Consider the following 17,700-nt stretch of genomic DNA (forward strand, 5'->3'; position numbering starts at 1 on the left):
AGACTTTCCCGTTTTTTGAGTCATCAGCCTTCTGACCGGTTTGATGCTGCCTGCCACGAATTCCTCAGCTGTGCCAACCTCTTCACCTCAGAGTAGCACTTGTGACCTATGTCCTCAATTATTTGCTAGATGTATTTCAGTCCCTGTCTTCCCCTACAGTTTTTACCCTCTGCAGATCCCTCTAGCACCAGGGAAGTTATTCCATGATATCTTAACAAATGCCCTATCAGCCTGTCCCTTCTTCTTGTCAGTTTTGTCCACATACTCCTTTCCTCTCCGATTTGTGCAGAACCTCTTCATCTCTTATGTTATCAGTCCACCTAATTTCCAACATTCATCTGTAGCACCACATCTCAAATGCCTCAATTCTCTTCTGTCCTTTTTTTCACTTTCCGTGTTTCAAACAAACTGTGCTCCAAACAAATATTCTCAGAAATTTCTTCCTCAAATTAAGGCCTATATTTGAGCTATTAGACTTCTCTTGGACAGGAATACCCTTTTCGCCAGTGCTATTCTGTTTTTGATGTTCTCCTTGTTCCTTGCTTAGTCGTTTATTTTGCTGCCAATGTAGCAGAATTTCTTAGCTTCATCTACTTCGTGACCATCAACGCTGATGTTAAGTTTCTCGCTGTTCTCATTTTTGCTACTTCTCATAACTTTCTTCATTCTTCGTTTTACTCTCAATCCATATTTTGTACTCATCTCATTCAGAAGATCATGTAATTCTTATTAATTTTCACTAAGGATAGTAATGTCATCAGTAAATCGTATCATTGATATCCTTTCACCTTGAATTTTAATTCCACTCCTGAACCTTTCTCTTATTTCCATCGTTGTTTCTTCGATGTATAGATTGAACAGTAGCAGTGAAAGACTACATCCCTGTCGTACACCCTTTTCAATCCGAGCGCTTCATTCTTTGTGTTCCACTATTATTGTTCCTTCTTGGGTCTTGTACATATTGTGTAACACCCCTTCTCTCCCTACATCCCTATTTTCCCTAGAATTTCGCACATTTTGCATCACTTGACATTGTCAAATGGTTCAAAGGGCTCTGAGCACTATGGGACTTAACATCTGAGGTCATCAGCCCCGTAGAATTAGAACTACTTAAACCTGACTAACCTAAGGACATGACACACATCCATGCCCGAGGCAGGATTCGAACCTGCGACCGTAACGGCAGCGCTGTATCGGATTGAAGCGCCCAGAACCGCTCGGCCACCTCGGCCGGTTTTGACATTGTCGAACGCTTTTTCCAGGCCGACACATCCTACGAATCTGTGCTGGTTTTTTTACACTCCTGTCCGCCCTCGGTAGCTGAGTGGTCAGCGTGACAGACTGTCAATCCTAAGGGCACATGTTCGATTCCCGGCTGGGTCGGAGATTTTCTCCACTCAGGGACTGGGTGTTGTGTTGTCCTAATCATCATCATTTCATTCCCATCGACGCGCAGGTCGCCGAAGTGGCGTCAAATCGAAAGACCTGCACCAGGCGAACGGCCTACCCGACGGGAGGCCCTAGCCACACGATATTTCATTTCATTTACACTCCTGCTTCCATTATCAACCGCAAGACCAGAATTGTCCCACTAGTGCCTTTACCTTTCCTAAAGCCAATCTGATCGTCATCTAACACATTCTCAGTTTTCTTTTCCATTCTTCTGTATATTATTCTTGCCAGCAACTTGGATGCATGAGGTGTTTAGCTGATTATGAAATAATTCTTGCACTTGTCAGCTCTTGCAGTTTTCGGAATTACTGGACAATATTTTTCCGAAAGGCAGATGGTATCTCGCCAGACTCATAATTCATAACATAGACGTTTTGTTGCCACTTCCCGCAAATGGTTTTAGAAATTCTGACGGAATATTATTTATTCCTTCTACCTTATTTGATCTTAAGTATTCCAAAGCTCTTTTAAATTGTGATTCTAATACAGGATACTAGTAGACATAGGAATAGGGAAATTAGAGAAATTGCGTCAGCTGCTGGCGCTAAATCTTCTACTGAACCTGAGAGTCACACTAGATGAGTAATTGTAATCTGTACGGCTCTCAAGCAGGTACGATGGCGTGCCGAAAAGTAATGCCTTCGAATTTATTCTGGGAAAACTCAAAACACTTTTCATAAAAACAAAGTTTGTTAACATTCTACGTCTTTGTTTCTCATATCTACGTATTTATTTCTCAGCATAGTCACCTTGGAGACGAACATATTTCTCCCAACTAGAGACCAGACTGTTGATAGCGTCACTGAAGGAAGTCTGAATTCATTGATGAGCCACAACGTGACTTCTGCTTGCACTGCTTCATCACTATGAAAGTGAAGTCCTCCATGGTGTTCTTTATATTTCGGTAACAGATGAAAATAGGATAAAGCCAGGTTGGTATTGCATGGAAGATGATCCGTTACAGTAAACCCAAGGCGTCGGATTGTTGCAAATGTCGCAGCGCTCGTGTGTGATCGGGCATTGTCATGCTGGAGAAGAGAGTGCTTCCTTGTTTGGACGAACTTTTCTAGGGTTGTTGTTGTTGTGGTCTTCAGTCCTGAGACTGGTTTGATGCAGCTCTCCATGCTACTCTATCCTGTGCAAGCATCTTCATCTACCAGTACCTACTGCAGCCTACATCCTTCTGAATCTGTTTAGTGTATTCATCTCTTGGTCTCCCTCTGCGATTGTCACCCTCCACGCTGTCCTCCAGTACTAAATTAGTGATTCCTTGATGCCTCGGAACATGTCCTACCAACCGATGTCTTCTTCCGGTCAAGTTGTGCCACAAACTCCTCTTCTCCCCAATTCTATTCATTACCTCCTGATTAGTTATGTGATCTACCCATCTAATCTTCGGCATTCTTCTGTAGCACCACATTTCGAAAGCTTCTATTCTCTTCTTGTCTAAACTATTTATCGTCCATGTTTCACTTCTAAGGTAAGAAACTCGATTTCAGCACACTGTTTCTCACGCATCGACGTAGTTACGTTACATACCGCCATGTTACACGCTACAGTGCGAAGCCGTCTAGTTGCAGAGAGTCGCGTGAGGGAAGCGAAAAAGTCGACCGGGTAATATGCGGATCAGGTTGCAGCTCAACCGGTACTGAGAGTAGAATAAAGAATTTGGGATTATTACTTTTTAGCATGCTCTCGTATATTGCTGATAAGCCTGCAAAAACATCTCTAAATTTGAATGCGCTGGTAACGGGAGACTAGCTACCCAACACAAGAAATTCAAATGGTTCAAATGGCTCTGAGCACTATGGGACTCAACTGCTGAGGTCATTAGTCCCCTAGAACTTAGGACCAGTTAAACCTAACTAACCTAAGGACATCACAAACATCCATGCCCGAGGCAGGATTCGAACCTGCGACCGTAGCGGTCTTGCGGTTCCAGACTGCAGCGCCTTTAACCGCTCAACACAAGAAAATTGAGAAAACAGAAGATATTGTAACAAATGATTTGATTGGAATAGGTAACTTTTTCCTTTAATGGAGTTTGTCACCCAAACAATAAACGTAAAAACATGGATCCTTGAATTTCTTTGAAGATTATCACATTAATACATTAAAATTCCAAAGCATCGGGGACGAAACAAAAACAGTTTTGATTGCAGGGGAAATAATATTTCAGTTGTCGTGTTTCGGTCTTCTGCGGTATTGTCAGAAAATTTTAATATACTGGAATATTTGGATTAGTCAAATTTATCGGGACCATGTGCGTACTTTAAACAAACACATTTGCTGATGAATCCCCAGAAGGTCGAAACGCGTCAGTAAAAGTATTGTTTCCTCTGCAAGCAAGTTTGTTTTTCTTTTGAAATACCAACCACAGCTGCTGAAACAGTACACCATAGAGTGGGAAGAACCGAAGTATATAGGAGTTATTTCAGACAGAACGTTAAGCTATAAGGAATACCTTACAAAGACAGCAAAACATTGTTCAAGGAATTATGTCATAAAGAAGCTGCACGGAAGCACATGGTGTTCTTCGGCGTCTACGCTACGATCAACAGCTTTAGCTCTAGTTTACTCAGTGGCAGAACACTGCTTCCTCGTCAGGCTGACCCACTCTCAGGTTACCAGTTCCAAATCATATACCTCCACAACAACAGCAAAGACAACACGCACTTCTTAGATGCGTTAGAGACATTCGAAACATTCAATATCTTCCTTTTCATTCATTCTTTGATAACGTAAGTCTTAAACGACTCCACTCTAGAAAAACCATAATTTGCGGAAAATGTACGCTTAGAAAATGACAAGTTTGGTATTGCACAATACTGGTAAATAGATACTATAACTGCAGATCTCAAGAAATTACTATGTATCTCCGAAAAACCGATTGGTTTTGACGTTCCAAGAAAGTCTTGAGTAATTCTTAGCCCAATGAGAACCAACGATGGTAGATGTGCGGAGGTAAATGTTGGGCTGGTCCCCAATTCCTAACTCAGAAAATACGATACACAGACAGTTAAAATACGACAACACAAGTAACGAAGGTTACACGACACACACCCATGGCATAGCCGAGTGCGGTGGCCGAGCGGTTCTAGGCGCTTCAGTCCGGCACCGCGCGACTGCTAGAGTCGCAGGTTCGAATCCTGCCTCGGGCATGGATGTGTGTGATGTCCTTAGGTTAGTTGGGTTTAAGTAGTTGTAAGTTCTAGGGGACTGATGACCTCAGATGTTAAGTCCCCATAGTGCTCAGAGCCATTTGAACCATTTGAACACCCACGGCATCTGGGCACAAAATTACAATAGAAAAAGTTTGCCAAGTCATGAAATTAACAGACGCCGTAAGACGAAATGAACCCTCGGAAAGACAGTTTGACAAACAGTAGGGAAGGTACCGTCACAGCTGCAGTACACCTCTGCCAGTATTGCATTTAGAAGTTTCCAAGGATATGGTAGGACGTGTGACACCAGTGCTGCGATTGAGTGCAAAGGTTATAGAAGATTCCCAAAAGTGTTGAAGCAACTATTCACATAATAAATACTTTCCGAAAATAATTTATTGTTTGCCACCATCAGACTTATTTAAAAACGTAACTATCGGTTTCGGCCGCCATATCACCCATCATCAGAGCATTCAGTCCCAGCCATGTCGAAATCTCATGTCATTTGCGCTCTCCATAGTGGTTGGGAGTAACGCACGGCATCTGTTTTATGATCTGATGATGGCCGATGACGGCCGAAAGCGGTAATTACGCTCTGAAATTGGTATGACTTTTGCGAACAATAAAGTACTATCAAAACAATCACTGTGGGTCTCCAGTTCGACTGAACTGTTGCTTTAACAGGTAATTACGTTCTGAAATTGGTATGACTTTTGCGGACAAGGAAGTACTATCAAAACAATCACTGTGGGTCTCCAGTTCGACTGAACTGTTGCTTTAACAGCATTTTCCGTAATTCATAAACATATCCTGTACACTGTTGTCGTTTAGTTTCTATGTATGTCATTTTCCTATAGATTTCAAGTGCACGTTTGTAGAATCACGGCGTAAATAGATATTTCGAGATGTAAAGACAGACTGGGCTACTATGCAATAAGGAATGATTCCTTAATATTGTGGGAAATCACGTTATATCGTGACGAGTTAGTTTGTTCACTTCGCCAGACTTTCCGAGAAAAAAATGTTAGTATGTTTTGATCGCCATAATGAACAAATTTAATAAATTTTAATATGTGTTAAATAGAGTAGGCACGTGTCATAGCGTTGTAGGGGAGGTCGTGACGAACAATTGGATATAGGACTCTTTCGGTATATCAGACTGGGAAGAAACCTCAAACTGGCATACAAAACTCACTTAAGCCACAGCCCATGTGCACCACGTGAAATATTCAACATCCTGTTGCTCACTTACTCCACCGGTTCAATCGGCTGTTTCTTTAAAATTGTTGATTTGAACTTTTCCGTGATGGTAATGAAAGAAAAAATATATTTTTAAACCTTATGGAAAAACTAATTACGCATACTTTTTGTTCTAAACTTAAATCCTTCCAAACAAAATAGTTTCGTAGCAAGAAGGCCAGACAAGAAAAACGATTAATTGTTAGTACTGTCGTAACAATAAAATGTAGAGAAATTGTAACGCAGAGATTAATTTCCGCGTTGTAAGATTCTGATTCCATGTCTTTATATTTTACATTTTGAAAACAAAGAAGGCTGTGTACTTCTTCTGGCACGATAATATTCGTATCTCTTTACTGTGTGTGTGTGTGTGTGTGTGTGTGTGTGTGTGTGTGTGTGTGTGCGTGTGAACATTCAGCCATTGGAGAAAAAGAATGAAATTACTTAAGATCTTAATTATTATAACGAGAACCAATCCCATCGCTGTTGGAATGTGCTTCCATGACACGAGAAAATCTGTGTTTGAAACTTCCGAATTACTCTTATCTTTGAATGTCACATAACTGGAAGAATTTTGCTTTGATATAATTTATGCTAACTTGAAGGCACATTTAATTGAGCTGTTCACATTCATAATATTTTGAGGTGAAATTTACACAAACGTCTATTTTTCATTGTATGTTTTTAATATTCAGTGGTGACTTAAGACAAAATGTCGCCCTGCGCCCATGCGCTGTAGCTCACATAAGACGTGCATATTTCTATTGTCCATTGTCAAACCACAATTTATGAAAGTTGTTTATATTTTATTAATAGGATTAAGTAGGAATAATTAATATTTGTCACGTTGGAAATAATTGTGACAGCAGGGAATGTCTGCACCAAAGTATTGTTGGCAGAAGAGACCGCACATTGATATACAGGGCTATTACAAATGATCGAAGCGATTTCATAAATTCACTGTAGCTCCATTCATTGACATATGGTCACGACACACAACAGATACGTAGAAAAACTCATAAAGTTTTGTTCGGCTGAAGCCGCACTTCAGGTTTCAGCCGCCAGAGCGCTCGAGAGCGTAGTGAGACAAAATGGCGACAGGAGACGAGAAAGCGTATGTCGTGCTTGAAATGCACTCACATCAGTCAGTCGTAACAGTGCAACGACACTTCAGGACGAAGTTCAACAAAGATCCACCAACTGCTAACTCCATTCGGCGATGGTATGCGCAGTTTAAAGCTTCTGGATGCCTCTGTAAGGGGAAATCAACGGGTCGGCCTGCAGAGAGCGAAGAAACGGTTGAACGCGTGCGGGCAAGTTTCACGCGTAGCCCGCGGAAGTCGACGAATAAAGCAAGCAGGGAGCTAAACGTACCACAGCCGACGGTTTGGAAAATCTTACGGAAAAGGCTAAATCAGAAGCCTTACCGTTTCGAACTCACTGATGGGGACATGCTGCGCCGAGTGTGGGAGGAACTTGATTATAGACTTGATGTGTGCCGAATCACTAAAGGGGCACATATCGAACATTTGTGAATGCCTAAAAAATCTTTTTGAGTTTTTGTATGTGTGTGCAAAGCATTGTGAAAATATCTCAAATAATAACGTTATTGTAGAGCTGTGAAATCGCTTCAGTCATTTGTAATAACCCTGTAATTTTAAAAAGGACGGGAGAGACCGCGTATGGATACATTTTAAGAAAAGAGCGGGAAAGACCGAGCATTGATACATTTTGTAATGGTAGCAGGGATTGTCTGCACCAGAAAGCATTGTTGGCGGTAGAGACCGCACTTTAGCGTTCGTAGGAAGTCAGTAGTAAGCGAGAAGTGAAGCGAGTCGGTAGCAGGTCTGAAGCGAGAGGTTGAGAGGAGCGGTGTGCCTGCCAGCCATCAGCTATGATTTACAAGAGATTATAAACGGATGTACAGAGACATCAGTGATGTACAGAGACATCAGCTAACTATTATCATAAGATGAACTAATATTATTGAATTATTTTTTTGAGAAACTCAAGACTACTGAAGGTATGTTTGCGCAATGTTAGTTGTAAGATTATTGTGAAAAGTAAGTCCCATTTGAACGTTTGTAAAATCATTTCATTCAGAATATAATTAATTTTTGCCAGCAGTATTGCATATAATCCATCCCAAAAACCATCAACGTATAACTTTGCAAAATTTTATTGTTGTCAAGAAAAAGTTTAACTATGAATTACGTAACGTCAGTCAAATTAATTAAAGAATAACGTCAGCTTTGGTAATAAATACAGCCACTTATTATGACAGCCCACCAGGCAGCTAATAAAGTATTGTAAAACAGAGTAAGTATATTCGTGTCGCATTTCGATGTAGCAGCCAGATGGCGATCCAGTAACAGTAAACATGCTTCGTCGAAATAATCAGAAAATCACTTTTAATAAGCAGCAATTAAATTTGTATGCGAAGATAGAGAAAGAGAATAAATTTCAAAGGGAAGATTTCATTTGTTATTATTAAGCAAGAGATAGAAATCCTAAGGGAAGGTTTCATAGGTTATTGTAGAAGGGAAGGTTGCGTAAAAAAAGAGATACAGAGGAGACGGGAAGGTAGTTTTCCTAGGCCACTCTGAGGCTGCTTCCCGTCTTGACAGGCCATACACGTCCTGTATCAATATGTTCGTCTCGACTTCACCTACTGCAGTACCGTTGCACTCTCCTACTTCTTCACACACATGTAGCGAGCAGACCATTTGATTGCCAGTTATTGGCAGTTAACTACTTTTTTTTTAAGTCGTCAACCTATCGACTGAAATGATGCAATACTCCGTCTTTTTCTGTCGTGCGTTAATCTCTTTATCTCGATGTGAGTACTAGATCCAGTGATCTCTATGAGCTGTCTAGTAGTTCCTGGTCTTTGTCTTCCACTACTTCTTGTGCTTCTTCCAGCACAAAGTTGGATGCTGCTGCAGATGTTCTTCCAACCATTCCATTCTTGTGGTTACGGTCTTCTATGATCTTGTTTCCCCTGCTTCTCGTTTTAGTACATCTTTCTTCCGGCACTTTAACTGTAAACTCCATTTTTAACATTATATAGCATCACATTTCAAATCCTTGCAGTTTCTCCCTCTCCAGATTTGCGATCGTCGGCAGTTCATTTCCACGCAATGATGTCCTCCAGACATTCACTTCGGGAACTTATTTCACGTTTCCATATCTGTAGCTACTAACAACCCTACCACAACAAAGAAAAAATTTAATAATGATTGTGGTGTTGCTCACGCTGCTAAATACTGAATTTCGGGCAACAACAAAGTTATTATGTGGCGGGTGTCATTAGAGCACAGTTAATAAAGTCATTTCATGTAATAATGAATAAACTAGGCACTCATCTTTTCGTGTTTCCCACGCTGGTCTCATTGTAAAATCATGGTTCAATCGTCGAAAATCTAGGTGGTGATGATTCCAAGCTAGGATGCAAAGAGGCCTAGGTTTTATTCTGCTATATTCAAAAGTTTTTTTAGATGTGTTTCACAAACCATTCTTAAAGATTAAACCTTTGAAAGTTAGCACAATGGTGATATAAAAAAGTAATCAGCACTCCGAATTTAACTCACACTTCTTTTTTATTACTTTTGCTGCAATATCACGTAACACACAAAACATCACTTCACAATACAAAACATACTTGAAAACATCTTCCTCACTGTTAAAGTTCACATTTTATAAGCTGACTACAATATGCGTCTTTCCAACATGACGTCCAAGACTTGACTTTACAGTCTCTAACTCTCTAACTAACTAACTAATCGCTTACGCGCCCAAAAATCAGGAGTTACAAGTACGTCAAAGATGGTAGTGAAAAAAGAAAGAATACACACAAGAATAATATCATTGCAATATAAACTTATCGATGAATCAAAGTACTTCTACATTAATGAAATCAAATCTGAGTGTTGTCTCAGAAATATGTCAACTACTTTACAGAAACAAAGTAGAATATTGCTGGTATGGAGAGGTTCAGGTGAGCTGCCGTAATGGTTGTGTAATTTACGTACCATCACAAGCTGATACTAATAGAGCTATTTTAGTGAATAAACATTCCTTTGCAGGAGCCAGTTAACTTACGATATCATGCTTGCGTTGGCCATCCTGTGTAATCGTGCTTCCTAGATAAGAAAATTCTACTTCTTCTCATTAACGCGCTTTTACCATTACCATGTCTTTTCTAATTCTTATGTTATGCACTACATACACACCATAAACTTTCATATCATATTCAATTATTACTTATTAATGAACCAAAATTGGACGATTAGTGTTGGTTACTACTCCACCCATAACCCTCGAAAGGCAACCGAAAATGAATGCCGGAAGATAACTGATTAAAGACGATACGGGCTGAATGTATATTTCTTATGCATCTTGGATTGTTTTCGTAGTAAACTTAATTGCGCCGTCAACAACTGCATATTTGTATTCTAATTGAGGTTATATCTAAAGATATGTAAGCTGTTAGTTATCAACAGGAAAATTACGGAATACATATGCATTGAGGAGCATATAACCTACATTTGACACTCCATTACAGATTGTACAACGGCTCCTGGCTACAGTATCATTAGTGCTAAGCTCCACGTTCGCTCCCAGTTGCAAGCTCTACCTGGTGAAGGAGGAAAGGAACATTCTAGAACAAATTTGAGAGAGATTAAGTACACCAGAGTTATTTTAACGGATACTGTGAGTATTATTATTAATAAAATAAACATTACTTTTTCTGTAAATGTTTAGTCTTCAGTATTCTGACTGGTTTGATGCGGTCCACCACTAATTCCTCTCCTGTACCAACCTCTTCATCTCAGAGTAGTACTTGCAACCTACATCCTCCGTTTTTTTATGTATTCTAACCTCGGTCTTCCTCTACAGTTTTTACCCTCTATAGCTCCCTCTAGTAGCATGGAAGTCATTCCCTGATGTCCTAACAGATATCCTATCATCCTGTTGCTTCTTCTTGTCAGTGTTTTCCATATGTACCTCTCTTCGCTGATTCTGCAGAGAGCCTTTCCTAGTTTTCCCACAAGCCATGATTCACTACCATATAATGCTGTGATCCATAGATTCATTCTCAGAAAGTTATTCCTCAGAATGAGGCCAGGAACGCCCTGTTTCCCTGTGATAGTCTGCTTTCTGCGTCCTTCTTGCTTCATCCGTCATTGATTATTTTGATTCCAGGGTAGCAGAATTTCTTCGCCTGCTTACTGTTCACGAATTTTAATATTAATTTTGTTGCTAATTTCATTACTGCTGCTCTTGATTTCTTTAGACTTCAAAATTTTGTTAATATGTGGGATCTCCAAACATTTTGTGGAAGAAAAAATTATCCTTAGGAGGATGTACAGTTGCATTACATATTCGTTGTGCACAATGAATAAATAATATGATTGCATGGCCTACTACGGACATGTTTTCTTTCACAAAACTGCTCTCTTTTTTCAGTTTACTCTCAATCCATTTTTATACTGATTAGACTGTTCATTCCACGTCCTGTAATTATTCCTCACCTTCGCAGAGAATAGTAATGACATCATCGAATCTTGTCACAGATATCCTTTCACTCCGAATTTTAATGACATTCTTGTACCTTTTTTATTTAAGTCTTTCGTTCTTCGATGTACAGATTGATCAGTAGCGGCGAAAGACTGTACCCCTCTCTTAACACCCTTTTTAATCTTAGCCCTTCCATTCTCATTGTTCCCTCTTGGTTACTATCCATTCTATTGCTTGAGCCTTGTCAAGCAGTTACGCAGGGTCAGCCATCGTTAATCGGATTTGGCATGTTAATATTTAAGGGGTGGCCGGATGCCCTTCCTGCCGCCACCCCGTTCCCCCCGGGACGTAATTAGTGTACCCCAACTGTCTGCGTCGAGTGTAATCCATGGAATAGTGCGAAAGTGTTCAGATGTCTGCGAGCCGTGTAACTGAGGCGGAACATGGGGACCAGCCCGGTATTCACCTAGTGGGATGTGGAAAACCGCCTAAAAACCACATCAAGAGTGGCCATCACATCGGCGCTCGTCGTTAATCCGTCGGGCGGATTCGATCCGGGGCCGGCGCGCCTACCCGAGTCCAGGAAGCAGCGCGTTAGCGCTCTTGGCTACCCTGGCGGGGCCTCTTGGCTACTGAATATATTGTGTATTATCTGTCTTTTCCCTTAGTCTTCCCCTACAGCTTACTCCTAACTTACCCATATTTTGAACATCTTCGATCATTTTACAATATCGAACGCTTTTTCTTGGGCTAGTAATCTTAGGATTCAGTTTCATTAAGTCTTGCTTCCATCATCAGTCGCACCGTCACTAGTGCGACAGTCAAACTGATCTCCATCTAACAGATCCCCACTTCCGTTTTCCATTCTTCTCTATATTGTTATTTGAGTAACTTGGATGTATGCGTCATTAAGCAGGTTGTGCGATACTTCTCGCACTTCTCTCCTCTTGCTTTCTTCGTGATTGTGTGGATTACGTCTGACGGCATTTGAGCAAACTCAGAGTTTCTGCAAATCAACCTGGATGGTCTCGTGGTTGCCATTTTCCGCAGTGGTTTCAGAAATTTCTAAGGACTACTGTCTATCTCTTCCACCTTATTTGTTCGCAAGTATGACAGTAAAAACAAAACAAGTTATTGGTGCAGTTTTATTAGACAGAATATTGCGCCACGTTTTGCTTTTGACACTAATGACTACACAGGTAAGAAGTTTTGGTGAGCAGTGATTAATAACATCAGGGTGATGATCCAGATATGTTTCGAAGCGCAACGTGGCTGTAACGGAGCCGGTAGCTGACTCACCGTCGGTGTTCCAGGCCCCCTCGGTCTGATAGGCTGACGTTGCGAAGCCCAGGTAGAAGTTTTCCGGGAACTGGTTGCTACTGTCGGTCGCGGCTTCAGCGGCAGATTCCGGGAATGGCATTACAAGCACAAAAGCCATTACAAGAATGACATCTGAACATGAAGCTCTCTTCCAATACCACAGTCCTGAATTCATTCTGTAAGAGAACGATACCTGCGTCAGAAGCGAAGCGAAAAATTCTTTTTACTCACAAGAATACATGTACTGTGTGGAATTCCCTTTGAAACACACATAAACATTGATGTTTTAAATTTTCTACATTTACTTCTGCTGCAAATAGAAGACGTGTACAGGGGCTATTTAGATAAGCAAAGATGACAAAAATGTGTCGCACAGAGAAGACACGTTAATGCGGTGCAGCACCGGCTCTGACATTGGTAATATCCACATTTCAGTTATGGGAATCCACAAGCTTCTTTAGGTACCTGACATCCAGCTGAAGCCACTAATTGATGATGGATCCCCTAGAATCTCCAGGTTGCATAGATGTTGACCGCTACGATTCACTCGTTGTTGCACATAGTCCGAAACATTTTCTATGGCATTCACCCTAGAACGCTAAAGGGGGGGAAATGTTACATTGCTACCAAATCATCATAAAGTTTACTACTCCACGTTTTATTCAAAGGAGATATATGTTATAGGTTAAACAGTAGTTAATTAACATTATGAAGTCTCCAGTGGTATGTTGCATACCAAATTAAGTACAAAACGTCCTGTTTCATAACTTGCTGCTAACATAAACTTTACGAGGATTTAATAATGAAGATTTAAGATTGGTTGATTTAGTGGACTAGTTGGGGTGCGATGGGAGGGAGGGGGTAGGGGCCTTGAGTGTTCGTCAAACAAAATGTAGTGAACAAGGTTGTTGTGTACTTGGATGACAAGAGTGACCACGAAACACTTCTTCCTGGAAATCTAGATGAAATGGCGCCTTTTATCACAGAGAATATTGAAATAAACATCCTGGTTGGAGTAAACGGTACCATAAATGAGTGGGTCCAAATTAGAGTACGAAAAATACCTTCAAAACATACAAAACCGCCCCTGGGCTAAATCATACTCCTCGCTTATTGAAGGCCACACGCCTCACTGGGGCGTTGGTGCATTCGACATTTTGCTTTGTTTGAAAGGAGGCAAAAGCACAACACGTCGGACCATACTACACGCCTCCAATCAGCCAGTGTCCGGTTTCAGTGTTGTATGACCCACTGAAGACGTGAGCTCTGTGTGTCGTTGCGAGAAATAGTTTTACGAGGTACCCGACTCAAAATGTCTAGGACATACAGTTCTCTCTGAGGTGTTCTCTCGGAACCTAGTTGAGGTGGGCTGCATTTAGCGACAGCAACAATTCTTGTGCGGATTTGGAACCGAGTGTCACTGACAAGTTGCATATATGTCCGGTTTCCGTTAGGTTCCTTTTTCCGCATGTCTTTCTTCACCACTGCTCACATGCGAATACAACCAAAGCGGCGTTAGGCTATGTAGTGTTCTCTTTAATAAAAATTAAACTAAAATCCGCCCGAACAGGCCATGACCATTTCGGTGTGCACCTCGCTTGTGCATGGTGGGTGACGAGTCCTGCAGGTGTACACTTTGTTTACCTCACGTCTCAGTACTACAGTGGTTGCATCAGCGTACTACTCAACCACGATATTATTGCAGTAAGCCACGATCGGAAACGCGTGGTGACGTTGCAGTAAACAGTTACGATGCAGACTAAGGAAAAAGTATCGCACTGTCAGCCGACCCTGTGGCCGAGCGGTTCTACGCGCTTCAGTCCGGAACCGCGCTGCTGCTACAGTCGCAGGTTCGAATCCTGCCTCAGGCATGGATGTTTGTGATGTCCTTAGTTTAGTTAGGTTTAAGTAGTTCTAAGTCTAGGAGAGTGATGACCTCTGATGTTAAGTCCCATAGTGCTCAGAGCCATTTGAACCATTCGCACTGTCAATGCCTTCAACTCAGCTGCGCGTTTACTATGAACACCGATAACGCGCTGACTCACGGTAAGCCGACAGAAGCGCACTCACTCCTTCGTGCAATGATATTGTGGTCGACTGATACTACAGTGTTGTGTTTCACCATTAGATTATTGCGTGTGGAGTTCGGTAAAGAGCGAAGTCTGCAAGCGCACAGTGAACACAAAGGACGGTGGATTTTTTGAATACCTTTTGTGAGGAAATGGACACAATTAAACAAAACATAAGATGACACTATTTCATTTACTATCACCTCCATCTGCCCTGTTCCCCAATGTTTTCACAGTTTCCTCGGCAACTGTTAAACATATTTGACATACGTTCATACTACTTTTTTTTTTTGCAGAACCACTAATACTAACGCACCTCAAACCATGTACCTTTCCTCCTGTCTCACTCTGTATAAAGTATGTAGAAGAACCAAGGGGGAACAATAAGAATGGAATACCAAGTACGAAATACTCTGATTAAAAAGGGTGTAAAGAAAATATTCTCATTTATCGATTATTATTAATGTATTGAAAGTTATGTTGTGAAATTTTGCTTGACTTAACATAGCTGCATAACTGAATTTTTCAAACGTGATCATGATTTGTTGGCCAATCTTGTTTCATCGTTTAAGCATTTCGCATGCATTTACAAATTTCTGACAAATTTCTGAATATGCCGGTATCGTATGGAAACGTTGTTGCTGTTTGTAGAGATACTGTAGGTGATTTCTTAGTCGCAGAGTTCCGGTTTCAAGACTGTTTACTCGTGGTCTCACTAAACGAGGCGACAATGGTGCAGTACCTAGGTGACTTACCTCATCAGAACATGTGAATGAACAGGGTGTGAATAAAGTGGAAGACGTTATTCAGATGGCAGAACGCACTCCTTCAATAAGCAAATGCAGATGTTCTATAAATATCGGCGACCCACGCACAAGACTATGGCGAACAGTACATATGGCCAACCTCCGTCATTGTCTTCTACTTCTTTTTCTTGGCCTTTCCCTGTATCCCGTCGGTATGATAACTACTGTATTTGACAATGTTAGAGGCATAGGGTGGTCGGACGCCCTCCCTGTCCTAAAGTTTGTGCCACAGAACAGCCAGAACGGGTCCATGGAACATGTCTTCGTCACCAAAGGATAACTATATTGTGTTAGATCATGAACCATCGTGCGTTTGGAATTCCTCTTTTTTTAATAGCGTCCACCTCCGTAGTTAAGCGGTCAACGCAGCTCATTGCCATACAGAGGACCCAGGTTCAATTCGCTGTATTGCCAGATAGGTTTCCTTGGTAGCAGGACTGTTACTGGTGCCCTCACCCTCGTGAGGCCCATTGACGAGCTACTCGATCGATTATCAACCGTTACAAGGTCAAGAAACCAACAACGACAACGGGAGTGGTGTGGTGACAAGGTCAAGAAACGCGACAACAGGTGGTGTGGTGACCACATGCCCCTCCCTACCATGTGCAGAGACGCCATAGGCAGAGAATGGCACGGTGGTCGGATTTCCCCAATTTTTCGTTCAGAGCCAGAATGCGGACTTTCCGTTACCTTTCGAGGAGCAGTAAAGAAATATTGTTACGTGGACTGATGAACGTTGCCGACACATTTTGACCATTGGTCTGGTGCCGTGGTTGCTGTACTTAGGAAATAATATGGTGGTATCCTATTGCCTTCCACGCTGCAGCTTCACTGTAATTCTGTTCATCCTGAGCAGGCCAGTAAATACACTCATGCTCATAAATTAAGGATAATGGTGACGCATGGTGAAATAACGCTCTGGTGGGCGGTTTGCGAGTTTAAATCACCTCGGGGTATGACCATGCGGTGCATTTGACCTGCAGTCGTCGCACGGTGGCGCTGGCAGCAGTCCACATACGCAGAGGTGTGGTGGTGAATGTCAGAGTACGGTGCAGCGAGTAAGTGTGCAGACGTTTTCAGAACACATATTGATCACGTTATGAAGGGTAGAACTGAACCAGCGACTGGTGGCTTGTCAAACACAGCAGGTCGTAGCACGGGCCCTCCGTGTGCCACAGAGTGTGATCTCAGATTATGGCAACTATTCCAGCAGACAGGGAATGTGCCGAGGCGTTACAGTACGAGACGTCCACAGTGTACAACACTACAAGAAGACCGATATCTCACCATCAGTCTGCAGACGGCCACGGAGTACTGCAGGTAGCCTTGCTCGGGACCATATCGCAGCCACTGGAACAGTTGTCTCCAGACACACAGACGACTGAACAGACATGGTTTATTCGCCTGAAGACCTGCAAGGTGCATTCCATTGACCGTTGGTCACAGGACAGCCCGTAAAGCCTGGTGTCAAGAACACAGTACATGGTCATTGGATCAGTGGTCCCAGGTTATGTTCACGGACGAGCACAGTTATACACTCCTGGAAATGGAAAAAAGAACACATTGACACCGGTGTGTCAGACCCACCATACTTGCTCCGGACACTGCGAGAGGGCTGTACAAGCAATGATCACACGCACGGCACAGCGGACACACCAGTAACCGCGGTGTTGGCCGTCGAATGGCGCTAGCTGCGCAGAATTTGTGCACCGCCGCCGTCAGTGTCAGCCAGTTTGCCGTGGCATACGGAGCTCCATCGCAGTCTTTAACACTGGTAGCATGCCGCGACAGCGTGAACGTGAACCGTATGTGCAGTTGACGGACTTTGAGCGAGGGCGTATAGTGGGCATGCGGGAGGCCGGGTGGACGTACCGCCGAATTGCTCAACACGTGGGGCGTGAGGTCTCCACAGTACATCGATGTTGTCGCCAGTGGTCGGCGGAAGGTGCACGTGCCCGTCGACCTGGGACCGGACCGCAGCGACGCACGGATGCACGCCAAGACCGTAGGATCCTATGCAGTGCCGTAGGGGATCGCACCGCCACTTCCCAGCAAATTAGGGACACTGTTGCTCCTGGGGTATCGGCAAGGACCATTCTCAACCGTCTCCATGAAGCTGGGCTACGGTCC

At 42.4% G+C, this 17,700-nt stretch overlaps 1 protein-coding gene across 1 annotated transcript in view; it reads right to left on the reverse strand.

The window, feature by feature from the left end:
• LOC124805606 (myrosinase 1-like) overlaps window positions 1–17,700 on the reverse strand; it is a 43,269-nt gene that overhangs the window by 4,783 nt on the left and 20,786 nt on the right. The window contains exon 2 of the mRNA XM_047266172.1: window positions 12,675–12,871. Coding sequence (XP_047122128.1) covers window positions 12,675–12,871 — 197 coding nt within the window. The remainder of the gene's footprint in view (window positions 1–12,674; window positions 12,872–17,700) is intronic.

Source organism: Schistocerca piceifrons, chromosome 7 (genome assembly GCF_021461385.2).
Source record: "Schistocerca piceifrons isolate TAMUIC-IGC-003096 chromosome 7, iqSchPice1.1, whole genome shotgun sequence".
In the NCBI taxonomy this organism is placed as follows: Eukaryota; Metazoa; Arthropoda; class Insecta; order Orthoptera; family Acrididae; genus Schistocerca; species Schistocerca piceifrons.